Source organism: Myotis daubentonii, chromosome 3, assembly GCF_963259705.1.
Source record: "Myotis daubentonii chromosome 3, mMyoDau2.1, whole genome shotgun sequence".
In the NCBI taxonomy this organism is placed as follows: Eukaryota; Metazoa; Chordata; class Mammalia; order Chiroptera; family Vespertilionidae; genus Myotis; species Myotis daubentonii.
This window is the reverse complement of record NC_081842.1, coordinates 2,404,811-2,423,065: the sequence shown is the minus strand read 5'-3', so window position 1 is coordinate 2,423,065 and position 18,255 is coordinate 2,404,811. Positions and strand designations below refer to the sequence as shown.

At 58.4% G+C, this 18,255-nt stretch overlaps 1 protein-coding gene across 1 annotated transcript; it reads left to right on the top strand.

Moving 5' to 3' along the window:
* The first annotated feature begins 16,963 nt into the window (after positions 1-16,963).
* KCNE1 (potassium voltage-gated channel subfamily E regulatory subunit 1) lies at positions 16,964-17,456 on the top strand. Its single transcript, XM_059685944.1, has one exon. The coding sequence runs from the start codon at positions 17,004-17,006 to the stop codon at positions 17,391-17,393; it is 390 nt and encodes a 129-aa protein (XP_059541927.1). The 5' UTR covers positions 16,964-17,003; the 3' UTR covers positions 17,394-17,456.
* Positions 17,457-18,255: the final 799 nt, after the last annotated feature.

Sequence of the window (18,255 nt, the reverse complement as noted above, 5' to 3'; positions counted from 1 at the left end):
GTTTGGTCTGGTTTTCTTAGCCTTTGCCTGTGTCCTGCTCTGCCCGGGACCCCATGGCACTCCCCCGCCAGGTCCCCAGGCTCCGCGTGGCCGGGCCAGTGTCTCAGATGAGTGCCTGAGGAGGGCTGCCGGGAACGTGGCCTTTGTCTGGTGGTTTCTCATGGCCAGGCCGGGGCACAGGTGCTGGGGGCCACAGAGGTGAGGCTGTTTTCATCACACTATTATCAGCTGCAAACTGTCGGAGTGATTTATGACAGCTGACAGCCGTGGTCACCCGCCTGAGGTCCTGTCCTCAGGTTTCCCCCTTAGAGTCACCTTTTCTCTCCCTTCCACACGGTGCCGTGGACGGGGGTCGGATGCACAGCCCACACGGGGCGGGGGGCGGGGGGGGGGCTGCTCCCTCTCGGGGAGGCAGAGTATCTGCGGAAGCTGTCGGAACTCTCGGCGGGGAGATTGGCCTCTGCTTCCTCGTTTATTTACAGCCAGTCATTCGTCTAGATCAGCTTGGACTGTGGGTGTTGACTTTACACACTGAGCTATAATCCAGTGCTGCTTTATTTTGTTGCTTGAGACTTCCATATCTCCAAGGAGCGAGCCCTGGCCCTTTGACTGAAGAACAAACAGTATCAGAAACCAAGACCTGGTGATGAGGCTGCTCTGGTCACTGAGCGTCACTTCTGTGGGCCTCTCCGCTGGCAGAGCAGGAATAGAAGGGTTTAACTACATCATGAGGTGCTGTAGATTCAATTACATTGGCTGATGGTGCCATTACACTCAACTATGCCCTTACTAATTGTCTGCCTGTCGAATCTATCCATTTTCTGAAAGGGGAGTGTTGACATCTCCAACTGTAACAGCGGGTTCATCTCTCTCTCTTTGCAGTTCTACCCGTTTTGCCTTATGTATTTGGATGTTAGACGCATACCTGCTAGAGATTGTTATGGCTTCTTGGAGAATTGACTCCTTTATCATTCTGTAATGCCCCTCTGTGTCTCTGATCACTTTCCTTGCCCTGAAGTCTGCTCTTCTGAGATTAATAACTGCTGTGATTTCTTACAGACAACATATAGTTGTGTCTTGTTTTTTTTTTGGGGGGGGGGGTTGTGTCTTGTTTTTTTATACACTCTGACAATCTCTATCTTTTAAAAATATATATTTTTAAATTTATTTCAGAGAGGAAGGGAGAGGGAAAGATAGAAACATCAATGAGGAGAAAGAATCATTGATCGGCTGCCTCCTGCTCACCCCCAACTGGGGATCAAATCTGCAAAGCAACTGGGGCATGTTCCCTGACCAGGAATTGAGCCATAGCCTCCCAGTTCCTAGGTCAGCGCTCAACCACTGAGCGATGCCAGCTGGGCAACAATCTCTGTCTTTTAATTTATGTTTAGAGCATTGGCATTTAAAGTGGTTATTGATACAGTTGGATGAATATCTACCGTATTTTTGTACTGCTTGCTATCCATTGCCTTCGTTATTTGTTCCTGTTTTTGTCTTCCATTCTTTTTGTGCATTCTTGGTTTTAATTGAGCATCTTGTGATTCCATTTTCTCTCCTTTCTTAGCATATCAGTTCTACTCTTTTTAAACTGATTTTTTTAGTGGCTTCCTTAGAGTTTGCCGTATATATTTACAATTAACCCAGGTCCACTTTCAAATAATACTATCTTAGTTCACGAGTAGTACAAGTACCATACAATAACAAAACATTCCTACTTCTTTCTTCCACCCCTTGTATCATAATGGCCATTCATTTCACCTATACATAAGCTATAAGCATCTAATGCATGTTGCTATTATTTTAAACAAACTATTATCTGTTAGCTCAGTTATGAATATTAAAAGTTTTTATTTTATTTTCACTCATTCACTCTCCAATACTCTTCCTTTTTTAAAAAATATAGATTCAGGGTTCTGACCTATATATCATTTTCCTTCTTTCTGAAGAACTTCTTGGAATATTTCTTGCAAGGCAGGTCTACTGGAGACGATTTCCCTCACTGTTTGCTTGTCTGAGATGGTCTTTATTTTCCTTTACTTTTGAAGGATAATTTCACAGGATACAGAATTCTAGGTTGGTGATTTTTCTCTCTCTCAACACTTTAGCTATGTCACTCCATGCTCTTCTTGCTTGTGTGGTTTCTAAGAAGTAAAATCTAATTCTCATTTTGATTCCTCTTTGGTAAGCCCTTCCCCCATCCCTGGCTTCTTAGAAGATTTTTTTTCTTGATCTTTGACTTTCTGCGGTTTGAATATGATATACCTAAATATATTTATTTTGGCATTTATCTGTGTGTGTTCTCTGAGCTTCCTGGGTCTGTGGTTTGGTGTCTGACATAAGTATGGGGAACTCCCAGTCATTTTTGTTCCAAATATTTCCTCTGTTCCTTTATCTCTTTCTTCTCCTTCTGGTATTCTCATTATGCACATATTACGCCTTTTGTAGTTCTTGGACATTATGGTCTGTTTGTTTTTTTTTAAGTCTTTTCCTCCTTTACCTTTAATTTCTGGAAGTTTCCATTGATATACCATCAGTGATTCTTTCCTCAGCCATCTCGTCCCATGCATTCTTTATTTCTGCTGCAGGTTTTTGCTTGACCTCGCATTTTAAAAAGTATTTCTTAGAATTTTTCTCTCTCTACCTAAACTACCCATCTTTTTTAGCATGTTAATCTACTTTTCCCATTAGAGCCCCTTGCATATTAGTTAGAATTATTTTAAATTCCTAATTCCTAATCTGATCATTCCAACATCTGTGTCATATCTTAGTCTGTTTCCAATGCTTGCTGTATCTCATCACTCTATGTTCTTTGCTTTTGGAATGCCCTGGCATCTTTTGCTGAAAGCTGGACATGGCTAAAGGAACTTGGTAAATAGGCTTTCGGTGAAGTGATAGGGGTAGGGGCAGTGGTTAGGATGTTGGCCCTGCACTGAAGGGTCTTGGGTTCGATCCCTGGCCTCAGCCCATGTGGGAGGCCACCAATCACTGTGTCTCTCTCACATGGATGCTTCTATTTCTCTCTCCCCCGCCTCCCTCCCTCCTTCCCTTCCCCTCCCTAGAAGTCAATGGGAAAATATCCTCCATGAGGATTAAAACAGAAAGACCCCAGACGCTGTGAGCAGGTGAAGAAGCCACATAGCGGATGGACCTGTGCCTCCTTCTTTCATGTCCATGTTCCCCTCCTGCTCTCGCTTCTGCACAGAGGAACCCACGGCGGTTCTGCAGCTGCGCTGAGTCCCACTCCCTGTACTCCGACAGCCCAGGCACGGCTCCCACTTACACCCCAAGAACAACGGGAAAGATCCGCGCTGAACTCTTCAAACCTTGACTGAGTGTCTGCTGTTTGCTGGGCACAGGCTAGAGGCTGGGTGGTGATCCCGCTGGTCTGACAGCATAAAGGGTGGTGATCCCTCTGGCCCCAGGAGCATAAAGGGTGGTGATCCCTCTGGCCCCAGGAGCATAAAGGGTGGTGATCCCTCTGGTCCCAGGAGCATAAAGGGTGGTGATCCCTCTGGTCCCAGGAGCATAAAGGGTGGTGATCCCGCTGGTCCCAGGAGCATAAAGGGTGGTGATCCCGCTGGTCCCAGGAGCATAAAGGGTGGTGATCCTGCTGGTCCCAGGAGCATAAAGGGTGGTGATCCCGCTGGTCCCAGGAGCATAAAGGGTGGTGATCCCTCTGGTCTGACAGCATAAAGGGTGGTGATCCTGCTGGTGATCCCCCCCTGAGAACCGCCCTCAGGGAGATGCTGGCTGCAGGTTCCGAGAACCCATCTCTCCTCTGTTCCCACAGCCCGGGGAAGGTGCGCACGCAGGCTGGGCTGGCGCCGACATGGAAGAACCAAGCTGCTAACCAGCCATGGAACTGCCGCCACAAGCCACACGCCGGCGCGTGTCCAGGGAGCTCTGCGTTCATGGGCCAGGCAGGCAGTCCTGCGCTGCTCGCCTAGGGGTCACGTGCTAGGCCCCCGGGTACTGGGCACCGAGCAGAAGCAGAGGAGCGTGCCCTCCACCAGCCAGCTCCCCTGGCGGGCACCGTGGCGGCTCCCCTGGCGGGCACCGTGGCGGCTCCCCTGGCGGGCACCGTGGCGGCTCCCCTGGCGGGCACCGTGGCAGCTCCCCTGAACATGGGGCTCCACCCTGGACTGGATCGGATGTGGTATTTGGGAGTTCCTGTCCCACGGTGAACCCGAGGACACCGGTGCCCACCTGAGGCCAGTGTGGCTCCAACATCCCGTCTCCTCAACTGAGGCTCGGTGTTCGGCTGGTGATGGGTCTCCAGCTCCACGTTCCAGACCCTCGTGCTTCTAGAATCTTGGCCTCAGGCAACAAAAAGCCAGGTTCCTTTTCCAGGCTCCCACCCAGGTCCCTGACCTCAAGCCCAGGGCTGGCTCCTGGCTGCCATCTGCGCAGTCGCACGCTGGGTGCGCCCCGGGGCCCACCTCCCTGCTGACTTCGGACAGAGAGCCCGCGGGTCGGAGGCTCCCAGGCTCCGTGCTCTGTGTCCGCTTTCTATTTTTATGCCTTATCGGCCGTGGCTGTGCACTCGGGCCAGGGAGGGATCAGAGCTGAGCACTGAGCCGTCGCGTCCAGAACAGCCTGCTGTCCTCACGCTCCCCCTCACAGCCTGCGGCACGGGACTCGGCGAAGCTGTTTCAGGTCCACACGGATGCAGGGGGTCCCGCGAGCAGGCGTTCTCCATCTCGTCACCTGAGTGGCAGAGGAGCAAACAGAACCGAAGAGGCCACGTGCCTCGGCTCCGGTTGGTGAACGGACGGTCGTCTGCAGGCCTGGCCCCGCAGGCCCCGAGTCTGTCCCAGGTCGGTTTTGAGGGCAGCTTTGCTGCCAAGAGAAGTAGAGCCTGCACAGCCTGGCATCTGTGAGGACAAGCCCCTCCCCACACACGCGGTGTGCTCGAGTCCTTGGGCTTCTGCAAACCCTGAGAGCAGCGGAGGATGAAGGGCTGCTCTGCCATCACTGCGCTGGCGTGACGGACGCGCGCCCTCACACCCATGCCTCCTGCTTACCCTCCCAGCCCAGCGTCCCGTTAAATCAACTCGGCTCGGCAAACATTCACTGAGGCTCCGTCTGGCTCAGGCACCCCCTGGCCTGCTCTATGCCTGGGCCAGAAAGGGGCACCCCCAGATCACGGATAGATGAGTAACCATTATCCAATCAAGAAGTTATCTATGGCCTGGCCGGTGTGGCTCAGGGGTTGAGGGCCGACCTATGAACCAGGAGGTCACGGTTCAATTCCCGGTCAGGGCACATGCCCGGGTTGCAGGCTCCATCCCCAGTGTTGGGTGTGCAGGAGGCAGCCAATCAATGATTCTCTCTCATTATTGATGTATTTCTCTCTCTCTCTCCCTCTCCCTTCCTCTCTGAAATCAATTAAAAAAATATTTTTTAAAAAAGAAAAGAAAGCTAGTGAGTGGACCACTGAGGACAGATGGAGAGGGTTACATTAGCCCAGGACCCCCTGTCGGGTTCTGGGGAGACGCCGCTGTGCGCTGCCTTGGGCGGGGGCTGCAGCAATGAAAGGGGAGAGTGGTCCTGGGAGCACTGGATGGGGAGGGCTGCGGTCAAAGGCAATGCCTGTGCCATTGGAACCAGCACAGCTGTCCCCAATGGGGAGAGAAGGTCACTTCTCCCGGAAAGTCTCGCGTGTGTTGGTGGCAGGGGATGGGGCAGGTGGGGAGAGAAGGGGGCGGGCGTTTTAGCTCTACTCTGCAGGGGGCGGGTTTGGACATAGCTGATTGGGTGCCTACACCCTGCCCATGTAGGAGCTCAGTAAATATTGAACTGGACTGACTAGTCATCAAAGAGGAAATGTACTTATTGAGAAAAATTCTTTCTTAAAAAAGATTTTTGTTGATTTCAGAGAGGAAGGGAGAGGGGGAGATAGAAACATCAATGATGAAAGAGAGTCACTGATGGGCTGCCTCCTGCACACCCCACCCTGGGGATCAAGCCCGCAACCTGGGCATGTGCCCTGACCGGGAATTGAACTGTGACCTCCTGGTTCATAGGTCGATGCTCAACCACTGAGCCACGCGGGCCGGGCAGAGAAAAATCCTAAGGAAAGGAGTCTAAGCTCAGGTTAGGACAACACGTAGAGTAAGGGTTCCGTCTGAGAGGCAGGGGGTCACCCAGACCCTGTCCCTGTTACAGATGGCGCACTGAGGGGCATTTGGCGTTTGCTTTTCTGAAGCTTCCCTTGTGCAGGTTTCCTCTCGCCCTCCTCCGTGTCACCCCAGCACCGCCCAGACTTCTCCCCTCATCATCCGTTCCTCCTGGGAGACCTGCAGCCGCCACACCCACTCATCAGGCGAGGGCCCTGCCTGGGCACAGGAACCACGCCGACGGCCACCAACAGTCACATTTCCAGAAAGTGACCGTGGTGCACGTTCCCAGAACGGCTGCCCGCGCTGGTTAGACTCAGGCTGGCCAGTCCTCCCACGCAGGGACCCTGGCCACACGTGCCCTGTGTGACCGGGAGCTGGAGGCACACCAAGCGTGCAAGGAGCCGGAGAGATGCTAATCTCAGGCCGGCAGCTCCGTCCCAGCTCAGCCCCAACACAGGCTGACTTTGTGCCTTGAAACCCGCAGCGCATAAAGGGACTCTGCCTCCCTCTGGGCCCCGGACCCACTGGGTTTAAACATCACATAAGGACAATGTTTATATTGCGACGTCAAGCGCCGTCCGCGTGGGGATAGTGAGCTTTTGCCATGGATCACATTCCAGACTGTAATTCATGTATCCACGTTCCCATCAGCACAGCCTATTCCAGGACAGAGCGGGGGGGTTGGGGGGTGCTGGTATTTCTTTGGGAAATGTTTCTTAATTGGATCTGTGCTCTGTTCATAACAAGGTGAAGGTTGTGGTTATTTGTCAGGTGCAAGGGCAGCTGGGATGCCCGAACGGGTGAGCCCATGACCAGCTGCGTGTGTTCCCTGGGTGACGCAACGCTGCCAAGGGTTAGTGCCAACGTCCCAAGACTCGGGCAGAGGCAGCTAAAGTGACTATTTTAATGGGCAGTCATTTTTCTTTTAAAAAAATAATATATTTTTATTGATTTCAGAGAGGAAGGAAGAGGGAGAGAGAAACATCAACAATGAGAGAATCACTGATCGGCTGCCTCCTGCACGCCGCACACTGGGGATGGAGCCTGCAACCTGGGCCTGTGCCCTGATCGGGAATCCAACCCTGACCTCCTGGTTCATAGGTCGATGCTCAACCACTAAGTCACTCAGACCAGGCCGGGGCCTTGTCTTTTCACTTAACATTAAAACAGGGAGCCCTCGTGCTGTTACAGGTTATTTCCTACGCATTGTCCTAGTGACTGCATACGCTCTCCCGCGACCTAGTGTGATGTTCTGTCCGGGGAACCACAAGGTAACTGTTTTCCTAGCTGAGACGTTTAGATTCTAGTATGTGAGTAGAACTAGGAAGAACCTTTTCTATGTGTGGAGCTTTCCCACGGTTCAGGTCCTCTCCACAGAACAGATTCCACGCAGGACAATTTCACAGCAAGGCTGTGGACGCTTTCAGACTTTCAGAGTGGCCATGTGGGTGCTACTAGCGCCCAGGACGCAGGGGTGCCGCCAGGCTGAGTCTGAGAGGGGCAACGCTGGATGGACCCCTCGCCCAGCCCCAGGAGAAGTGATGGGCCGGGGAAGACCGCAGGCTCTGGACAATTTGTCTCGGCTCAGAGCAGGAGCAGGGCAGGAGCTTTGCCACCGGCCGCCTGTTGTGGGACTTGCCCCAGGTCTGTGTGGGGGTGGGGGGGGGTGGGGGGGGGACATTGCATGGTTTGCCCCTCTGAGCGAGAAGGTTAGTTCCCAGGGCTCCAAGCACTTTGGAGCGCAGGTGCCAGGGCCTGACTCCCGAACGGGGACCCCGCCAGCCTGGTCCTCAGCTGCAGCCCAGGCAGGGCCGACACCCACCCGCAGGTGCTCAGTAAACGCCCAGCATGTGCGGCCACAGCTGAGGTGCGGGCGCCGCTCAGAGAAGTCAGCGGGGTTGGAGCGGACTTGGAGCCATGGGGAGAGCTGTCTGCAGGCGCTGGTTCCGAGGCGGGGGTTCCCCGGCAACAGTGCTTCTCGCCTGCCAGCCCCCAACTCCCGGCAGGGAGGCCTGGCTGGCGGAGCGGTAACGGGACCTGCTGCCGCTGGAGCCAAGCGCTTGGGCAGGCGCAGGAGACGGAGCGGCAGCAGGCGGCCTGGGGTCCCGGACCGCGGGGGGCGGGGCGGGGCGCCCGCTGGTGGGGAGGCCCCGCCCGCCGAGCACTGGGCCTGGAGGGCGCCGTCCGGGCTGGGCTGTTGGTGCTCTGCGCTCGGCCTGCCCACACGTCACCACCGCGCACCGGCTCTCTCGGCGTCCAGACCCGGTAAGTCCAGGGCTCCTCGCGGGCTCACTGTGCCCCCGTCGGGCGGCCTGGAGGGCACTCCAGGGACCGGTCTGAGCCCAGGGCGCCCCGGGCGCCCCCAGACAGGAGGCGCGCGACCCCGCGGCGGAGGCTCCCTGCTCTCCGTCTCCCCGCGGACAGCAGCCGGCACAGAACCTCGGGCACCTCGGTGAGGACAGCGCTGCCGCTGCTGCTGATCACAGACGCTCTTGCAGGGAGTTTAGGAAACACCCAGAAGCTTCCACAGGAAGGGAACCCGCACCACCTGCCCGCCGGTGCCGGGGCCGCGCGCCGCGAAGGGACTTGGGGTGCTGATGGCTGCTGGCTGCCTTGGCGAGGAGCGCGCGGTCCCGGCGGGTCCCCGGGAAAGGCAGGGGGAGGAGCGCACGCCGGTGTCTGATCTGGAGTTCGGTGACGGGCACAGGGGCAGCTTCTAGAGAAAGTTGGCGGAGGCAGCCACGTGCTGGGGAGGCCCCCTCCCTCCGTCTCCTCCGCCCCTCTGAGCTAGAAGGCCCCCCCCCCCCCCGCCCCGGGCCGCGCGCCCCCGCTGGTCTCCAGGCTCTGGGTGTGACTGAGTTTAGGTCGAGTCTGCACTGGGGTGAGGAAGGCGCGTCCAGCTCCATGGCGAGGGGCCTATGCCCGCGCTGTGGCCACGGTCACGGTCACCGCGTGGGAGCTCCGTGGGCCCCGCTGCTTTCATCACGGGATGAGCTGCCAGAGGCGCCGCGCTCCGGCCTGGTTCCGCCCACAGCACAGACCCTCCCGCCTCATGCTGTTCCGCAGAGGGGCCCCGTGGGTCCCGGCGGGTCCCGGTGGGTCCCGGTGGGTCCAGCAAGGCTCTCCGAGTTCCTAGAGCGGCAGGTGTGCCTGCCTCCCGCGGGTCAGTAGGACGAGAACTGTTCCGAAACCCAAGTGCCCTCGGCGGACATCATTGGACTCACCGTGGTCCCCCCGCACCCCCCCACACCTCCACGCCCCTGCAGGTGGAGCTGGGAGAGCTCTGCGTGTGCGGGCGTCTGTGTGTGCGGGTCTGTGTGTGCGGGCGTCTGTGTGTGTGGGTGTCTGTGTGTGCGGGCGTCTGTGTGTGTGGGTGTCTGTGTGTGCGGGCGTCTGTGTGTGTGGGTGTCTGTGTGTGCGGGCGTCTGTGTGTGTGGGTGTCTGTGTGTGAGGGCGTCTGTGTGTGCGGGTCTGTGTGTGGGGGCGTCTGTGTGTGTGGGTCTGTGTGTGCGGGTCTGTGTGTGCGGGCGTCTGTGTGTGCGGGCGTCTGTGTGTGCGGGTGTCTGCGTGTGCGGGCGTCTGTGTGTGCGGGCCTGTGTGTGTGGGCATCTGTGTGTGCGGGTCTGTGTGTGGGGGCGTCTGTGTGTGGGGGCGTCTGTGTGTGCGGGCGTCTGTGTGTGTGGGTCTGTGTGTGCGGGTCTGTGTGTGCGGGCGTCTGTGTGTGCGGGTCTGTGTGTGGGGGCGTCTGTGTGTGGGGGCGTCTGTGTGTGCGGACGTCTGTGTGTGTGGGTCTGTGTGTGCGGGCATCTGTGTGTGCGGGTCTGTGTGTGGGGGCGTCTGTGTGTGGGGGCGTCTGTGTGTGCGGGCGTCTGTGTGTGTGGGTCTGTGTGTGCGGGCATCTGTGTGTGCGGGTCTGTGTGTGGGGGCGTCTGTGTGTGTGGGTCTGTGTGTGTGGGTCTGTGTGTGCGGGTCTGTGTGTGGGGGCGTCTGTGTGTGTGGGTGTCTGTGTGTGCGGGCGTCTGTATGTGCTGGGGGTTGAACACACCCACATGCCTGCGTCCTGGGAGTATGTATGGTGCTCCTACCGCGGCCAGACACTGTTCCGGCCTCCAGGCTGCCATGGGGAGCAAGGCGGGCAAAGACCCCTCCGAAGCTCACGTCTTGGTGGGAGACAAACACTAAACAATGTTACCTGAGCAGGGGTGAGCGCAGGGGGAGGGGAAGCGGCGCCCGGGAGTGAGGGGGGGGGGGCGAGGGGAGTGGACATCGCGCTATCAGTCCCCATGCATCACAGCTTCGGGAGCAAGGTGGCTGATATTCATCACACACATTTCAATACTCGAAACACATGCTACTAATGGAAGACATACATCATATAAATAAAAATGGTTTAAATCAGTGGTTCTCAACCTCCTGGCCCTTTAAATACAGTTCCTCATGTTGTGACCCAACCATAACATTATTTTTGTTGCTACTTCATAACTGTCATGTGGCTTCCGTTATGAATCGTAATGTAAATATCTGATATGCAGGATGGTCTTAGGCGACCGCTGTGAAAGGGTCGTTCGACCGCCAAAGGGGTCGCGACCCACCGGTTGAGAACCGCTGGTTTAAATTTTCCTATATGAAAACCTGCCATGTGGAGAGAGGTTTTCACTTGTTCTCCCCGCCCCCCTATCTCCTCCCAGAGTGCATTAGTCTTTACCTGTTATCTGCCCTCACGTTGCCTTGCTTCAGCCCTAGCGCTCTGCCCTCCCATTTGGTTGGGCAAACCCGCCTGGCAGCATCTGGAGTTGGAGTGGGGCTGGGTGAGCAAGTCCCACCTCGCCGGTCCTGGCAGCAAATGCCCAGACCAATGGTAACAGGGCCCGTTAGGACTGGAGCGATGGGCAGGGCGCTGTGGGGGCCAAAGAGGGCAGGCGTCAGGATGGGGTTCACAGGCGAGGGCCCAGTAGAAGGCTGACAGGCAATATGGTGGCCACGCCTTTCTCGCAGAGAAACTGGCAAAATCGAGAGGCAGGAAGTGGGGCGTGTTCGCGCCCCACAAAGCCCTGGGGGTGGCCAGGATAGACCCCACTGGTCCCGTGTTCAGAGGGAAGCAGGGCTCCCCGAATGCATTTAACCTGCTGAAGGAGAGTCCGCTGCCTCCCTCCCTGTGACCTCCCCTGCCCCTGGGGCCGGGAACCTGCTTCACCCCCTCTCCCCACCAACTTCTCCTCCTGTCCCGTGTGGTTTGACGGCCCCTCTCCCACTCCAGGTTCGCATTTCCGCCCCTCACACCGAAGCCCCTCCCCGTCACCCCCGGAGAGGCTGGGAAGCGCCTGGTCCTCTGAGGGACGCCCCCCCCCCCCGCCCACGCCCTGCAGGGGGAGCAGGGAGCCCTGTGCAGGCTGCGTCCTCCTCCCTGAGACCCTGACCGCCCTCGGGATCGCTGCCCCCAGGAGGCCACGTGGGAGACCCAGATGGAGCCGGCGACCACCGGGAAGGGTCGGGCCTGTGGGCTCATTCCTGCAAGGAGGCTGTGTGTCCCCAGAATTCGGACATGGTGTCCTGGTGAGGATGCACAAGGCTGACAGCTGCTTCAAAGGAAAATTGGTGCATGGAGTTCTTGTTTTAAAACTATACTTTTATTGATTTCAGAGAGGAAGGGAGAGGGAAAGAGAGAGAGAGAGAGAGAGAGAGAGAGAGAGAGAGAGAGAGAACCATCAGTGATGAGAGAACCATCATTGATCGGCTGCCTCTTGCACACCCCACACTGGGGATTGAGCCTGAAACCAGGGCCTGTGCCCTGACTGGGAATCGAACCCTGACCTCCTGGTTCATGGGCCGATGCTCAACCACTGAGCCATGCCGGCTGGGCAACTCATAGAATTCCTGACCCACGAAGACCATATGCACCCACATTGGGCTTTTCCGGAACTGCTTTTACCCCGAGTTTGCTTCCTGAAACAGGCCAGGCCTACTGATGGTTTCCAGGCCTGATGCTCTTTCAAGAAAATGCTAGAGGAATGCTGTTATGATAGGAATGTCCCTCCCTCTCTCCCCAGTAAGTACGTGGAGGCCTGGGGGGCCCAAGGGGCACAGGGTCTATCTAGGACCGAGCCGGGCTGGACCTCAAGATCCCAGACTCCAAGCCTGACTCCCCCGCCCCTGCTCACCCCAGGACCTGTCACTCTGCGGACACAGTGTGGGGCCCCACAGCGCCCGGCCCAGCCGGGCCCTGCTCAGGAAGCATGCAGAGGCGGTGCTGGGAAGTCGCTCTGAGAGCTCCCGGCTGCTATCGGTGCTGATAGGCGCAGGGCAGGAGCATGTCGGGGGGATGCAGGGGCTCACGTGAGCCAGGGCTGCCTGGCGCCCCCTGCCCCGCACTGGCACAGTGGGGGCCTCACAGAGCCAGGGCCTGGGCTCCAGCGGTCTCCACGTGCACCTGTGAGTCAGCACAACGGCCAGAGCCCCGTGCCCCCAGGGATCCTGGCAGCTCTGGGTCCGAGCTCTGAGAATGTGCGGTGCAGCCCGAGCATCCAAGGGTTGTGTTTGGAGCCGGAGCCCCCGGTTCCTGCTGCTCCTGCGCCCCAGTCTCTTCAGGTGCGAACGGCGGTGGCTCCCCGTGGGCAGGGGACCCTGGTGGCACATTTGGGGCCGGAGCCAGGCCCATGTGGGTAGACCCAGTTTTACTCGATCTGGGAGGCCGGTTCCTCAGCTTTTTTGAGCCCAAGTAGGACACCCATTCCTCTGTAAAGACCAGACAGCCACCTCTCCTGCACTGAGTCTTAGCATCTAGGTGCGTTTTTGAGAAGAGGCGTGGCCTTGGGTGCGCCCGCTCCCCTCTGTGGATCCCAGTTGCCTGTGCGTCGAGGTGGTTGGGGCCGTGGCTCTCCGGGTTCACCTGAGTCCACGTCTCCACGCTGGCCCTGGGCAGCGTGTCCCTCCCGTGGAGGGAACGTGGGAATGGACACGCAGCCCCCACTGGCATGCAGATTGGATCCGGGTCATTAAAACTGCGCTGGCGATGCCAGGCTGGTGCCAGGCTCATTTTGAGGCTCCTTACACAAAAACACCACGTGACCCAGCGTGCAGGCCCTGGGGGCACCGAGGGCCTTTAGCAAACGCCGCACAATAAATTAAGAGCAAAGTAAGAAACAGATTTTCTTTACTATTTTGGAGTCGTTGCTTGAAGGCAGCTGATGAACTTGACTTCTCGGGGCCGGCGGGAAGCCCTGACAGGCGGGCCGTGGGTTCGGATGCCACGTGAGTTAGGACTTGGGAATTTCTCTCGCAATTTCTCTTCAGATTCCACCGGGACATGCAAGCCCAGAGCAGAGAACCTGAAAAACAAATGAGAAAATTATGGAAAATTTTGCTATGAAATTATGTTCCTCTTTTTTTTTTTTTTTTTAAGAAAAGATATTTTTTTCAGAGAGGAAGGGAGAGGGAGAGAGAGAGAAACATCAATGATGAGAGAGAATCATGGGTCGGCTGCCTCCTGCACGCCCCACTCTGGGAATCAAACCCACAACCCGGGCCTGTGCCCTGACCAGGAATGGAACCGTGACCTCCTGGTTCCTAGGTCAACGCTCAACCCCTGAGCCACGCCAGGTGGGCACGTTTCTCTTCTTATAACATTTCCCCGGTGCCCTGCCGCTCAGAAGATGGACGGGTCAATGTCCTGAGGCCCCACCCCGCAGCCCAGTGGTTCCCGGGGGCTTTCAGAAACCCAAGGGCAGCGCAGTCTTCGGAGGTGGGATCGGGCCTCTGTAGTTTGTGAAGCTCCTGCGGAGCCAGGTAAGTCCCGGATTGAGGTTACCAGGCCGGCAGCCTCGCAGCAACCGGAACCTGTCAGAGAGGCACCTGCTCAGGGCCCAGGCCTCCCGGGTCAGCGATGCGGGTGGAGCGGCGCTGCGTCTCCTCCCGGTGATGCGAAGGCGCTGAGGTCGCGCGCACTGGCTGCAGCCGGGCCGGAACGCGTGGCCGGCAGGTTTTCAAAGCGCGCATTTCCGGTCGCTTCTCCTCCGTGGAGAAGCCGTGGGTGTTGAGGGACAGGGCTCGGCGTGGCGAAGGCCCGGGATGAACAGTTGCAGAGGTTCCCTAACTCGCCGCGGCTCTAACCCGCCCCTGGGGGGATCGCCGGCCACAGTCCTAGTCTCACGCGGGGACGGAGTGACAAGAACGCCCTGGCAGTAGTTGGCCGCAGGACTCCTTGCCAATTGGGGCCGCTCTGGGTTTTTGGAAAGTTATAGTATCAGCCCAAGGCCTGTTCTCTGGGCAGGGCTCTATGAGTGGCTGCCAGTCGTTTGGGGGGGATGGGGGACGCTGTGTGTGGGTGGCTCAGCTGCCCCGCAGCCCTGGGCCGAGCTTTAGAGAAAAAGGGAAAGGCTACCCGCCATCCCTGCCCGCCCGCGTCAGAGGGGCAAGCGCTGGTTGGCATGAGCCTCCTGCCGCTTAATCCCTCCCAGACTCCCAGGCCCCGGCGGCAGGAAAGGCCGCAAACACACGTGTTTCTGCGTTTGCCCGCTTCTCTGCGGGTGAGGGAGCCACGGGGTCCGCTGTGGGAGAGCCACCCCAACCCCAACCCCAACCCCGGGCTGCGGCTTCCTGACGGAGTGGGAAAGCCACTGGGTGCCACATGCGGTCGGCCACTCACCTGGTCTGGACCCAAGCCCAATGTCAGAGATCTTGCTCCCACTCTCCAGAGAGCCAGGGCTGAGTTGGCCGGTGATCCTGCCCAGGTCCCGTGGCCAGGGCGCCAGGAGCAGGTGTCATTCCCACATGGGGGCGCGCTCTGCCCCTCCCCTCGCGGCCCACGCCTGTGAGGGGCTTAGCTACACTCTGAGGCAGCGCCGGGCGTCTGCTCACTAGAAAATCGGGAGATCCAGGCCCCACCGTCAGAGCTCACAGCCGGCGCCTGTGCAGGGAGGCCAGGGGACAGGGCCGGGGACAGAGGGACACAGCGGCCTCCCAGGTGAGGTGTGGGTGGTGCCGACCCGGCCCAGGCATCAGGGAAGGCTTCAGGGAGGAGGTGACAGCTGAGCTGAAGTTTGAAACCTGACGAGGCACCACTTGGAGTTCATGGGCCGGAAGCAGGAGCAGCCGGTGCTGGAGACGGGACGGCGGGTCCAGGGTCCCAGAGGCGGCCGGCAGGGCTGGGGTCTGGGCAGAGCTAACAGCGGAGCGGGGTTGGGGGGTGGGGAAGGCCCCTCACTGGGGGTGGCACCAGGCTGAAAATGGGGCGCTTCTCCCTAACGGGGGAGGGGGGGAGGCGGGGGAGGGATAAGGAAGGCGGGGTTGGTGTGACTGGCATTGGGTGAGGTGACTGATTAGCGGTGGTAACAGCTCGCTGAGGCAGAGCCGCTCTGTCTCCCAGGAGGGGGCGTGGGTCTGAGGAGCCGGGATGGCGGCAGGGGAGTGAGTCCTTGGCAGGTGACTGGCCTCACTGCTCTGGGGCTCAAAGGGGCCTGGGGTCATGGCCAGGGCGTGAGCCTGGAGGAGCAGGGGCAGGGACCAGGGGGAGCTGGAGGGAGAGAGAGGAGGCGACAGCAAATGTGGGTGCAGCAGCTCTCAGGGAGGGGGAGGAGGGAGGGGGAGGAGAGAGGGGGATGGAGGGGGAGGATGGAGGGGGGGAGGGAGGGGGAGGAGAGAGGAGGATGGAGGGAGGAGCACGGAGGAGCAGCGGCACACGCCACGGGTGCCATGCCTCGGTGGGAAGGGAAGGAAGGCGGGCGCGCACAGAACACGAGTGGAGCCGGGGGCACGGAACCCGACACCAGCACATAATGTGTTATCTGCTCAGGCTGCTGCCCAGAACACCAGGCTGCGACTTGCACAGATGTTTATTCTCTCACGGTTTTGAGGCTGGAAAGTCCAAGATCAAGGTCCCGGTGGGGCTCGGTGTCGGGCTTGCGGGTGGCCGCCTGCTCACGGTGTCCTCGCCGGGCAAGGGGAGTGAGGCACTCTTCCTCTTCCTGTAAGGAGGAGGCCCCACCCTGAGCGCCCCCTTTAACCTCAACGACCCCCTAGCGCCCCTCTCTCCAGGGACAGTCACTTTGGGGGGGAGGGCTACTTAGGAATTGGGGGAGGGGACACGATTTGGACCTTAGCATGTGAGCCAAAATGCACACAGACAATGTGTCTATCACAGGCCCTCATTCCGGTGGTCGCCTGTGGAGGTAGCAGGTGGGACTGGTGGATGGAAATAAAAGGGAATCAATTTACCAACTGACCAATCAAGAGAGGCCATTGTGCTGACCTGGAGGTGGCACGTGGCATGGACCCAGGCGTGTGGGAAGGCACCTGAGCTTTTTTGTGTGTGTGTTTTTTAATTGATTTCAGGGAGGAAGGGAGAGGGAGATGGAAACATCAGTGATGAGAGAGAATCATGGATCAGCTGCCTCCTGCATGCCCCTCACTGGGGATGGAGCCCACAACCCGGGCCTGTGCCCTGACCGGGAATCAGACCCAGATCTCTTGGTTCCCAGGTCAACACTCAACCACTGAGCCATGCCGGCTGGGCGGCACCTGAGGTTTTAAAAATTGCCCGTGTCGCCCTGACCGGTTTGGCTCAGTGGATAGAGCGTCGGCCTGCGGACTAAAGGGTCCCAGGCTCGATTCCGGTCAAGGGCATGTACCTTGGTTGCAGGCACATCCCCAGTAGGGGGTGTGCAGGAGGCAGCTGATCGATGTTTCTCTCTCATCGATGTTTCTAGCTCTCTGTCCCTCTCCCTTCCTCTCTGTAAAAAATCAGTAAAATATATTTTTTAAAATCACCCGCCTCCGTGTACGTGGTGCATGGGTTTGGGCCACGACGTGCATTCTGATCTCAAGTTGCCCTCTTCTTCTACAGAGTCTCCCGGGATCTCGCTCTCCCGGCGGCACCTGACGTGCAGGATGAGCCTGCGGAACGCCACCGCGGTGCCCCCGCTCCTGGCCAGGCTGTGGCGGGAGACCACTCACCCGGGCGGCAACGCGTCCGGCCCGGCCCGCAGCTCCCCTGGCGCCAGCGCCGGCGAGATGGAGGCGCTCTACGTCCTCATGGTGCTGGGTTTCTTCGGCTTCTTCACGCTGGGCATCATGCTGAGCTACATCCGCTCCAAGAAGCTGGAGCACTCCCATGACCCCTTCAACGTGTACATCGAGTCCGACTCCTGGCAGGCGCAGGACAAGGCGCTCCTGCAGGCCCGCGTCCTGGAGAGCTTCCGGGCCTGCTCCGTCATCCCGAACCCGCTGGCCGTGGAGCGGCCCCACGCGCACCTGCCCGGGGCGAGGCCTCCGTCGTGACCGGGCAGGGAACTGGACAGGCCCCCCGGACAGTCCGATTCCTCTAGCCCCGGACAGTCCGATTCCTCTAGCCCCGGACAGTCCGATTCCTCTAGCCCCGGACAGTCCGATTCCTCTAGCCCCGGACAGTCCCATTTCTCTCTCGTACTCTGTATGGTATGGACACTTTTTTTTTTTTTTTTTTTGCTGTTATGAGGGCGAGGGGTGGGTGAGTAGCACTATTTCTCTAAAATCACGTTCCTTCTCTCGGAGACTGTCAGCTGTCCCCCAGGACCTGGCCTCTGGGGGGAAGAGCTGCATTTCCCAGACTCCCTTGCAGCTAGCAAGATCCTGTGATGAAGTTCTGGCCGGTAGAAGTGGGACTGAGGAGGGCAATTTCTGAGCGACGCTTGAAAAGAGAAGGACATGTCCTCCCTCCGCTCCCCTTCCCTGCCTCCCAGGGGCGGGGCCTGGGGAGAGGGGAGGCAGCTCGGCTCCGGGACCGGAGGGCGTGTTCACAGATGCAGAGTCTCTGGGCAGTGCCACGGGAGGTTCTCCCATCCTTTCTGGACGCCCGCCCGCTCAGACTTCACAGGAAAAGGAAACCAGCTCCCATCTTCCCTAAGATGCTTTTGGTTTACGTTAAAGCAGCAGAACCAATATTCTAAGTAACATGGACTAAGATGCAGAAGAAAACGAACCCCACTTCAGAACGCATACCAGGAGGAAGGCGCTGGGTGATCATGGCAGGAGGGAGGGTGCCCTCCCCCCCCACGGGGCCAGGGGCAGAGAGGGTGTGAGCCAGTGGCACCACCTGGGGCCGACGTGGCAGGGCCTTGCGAGGTGTGCGCCCACGGTGGCTGACTCGTGTCCTCCCAAGACA

What these genes read in the sequence shown, in the direction of transcription:
- KCNE1 (XM_059685944.1), top strand. Translation starts at nt 17,004, where the DNA reads ATGAGCCTGCGGAACGCCACCGCGGTGCCCCCGCTCCTGGCCAGGCTG.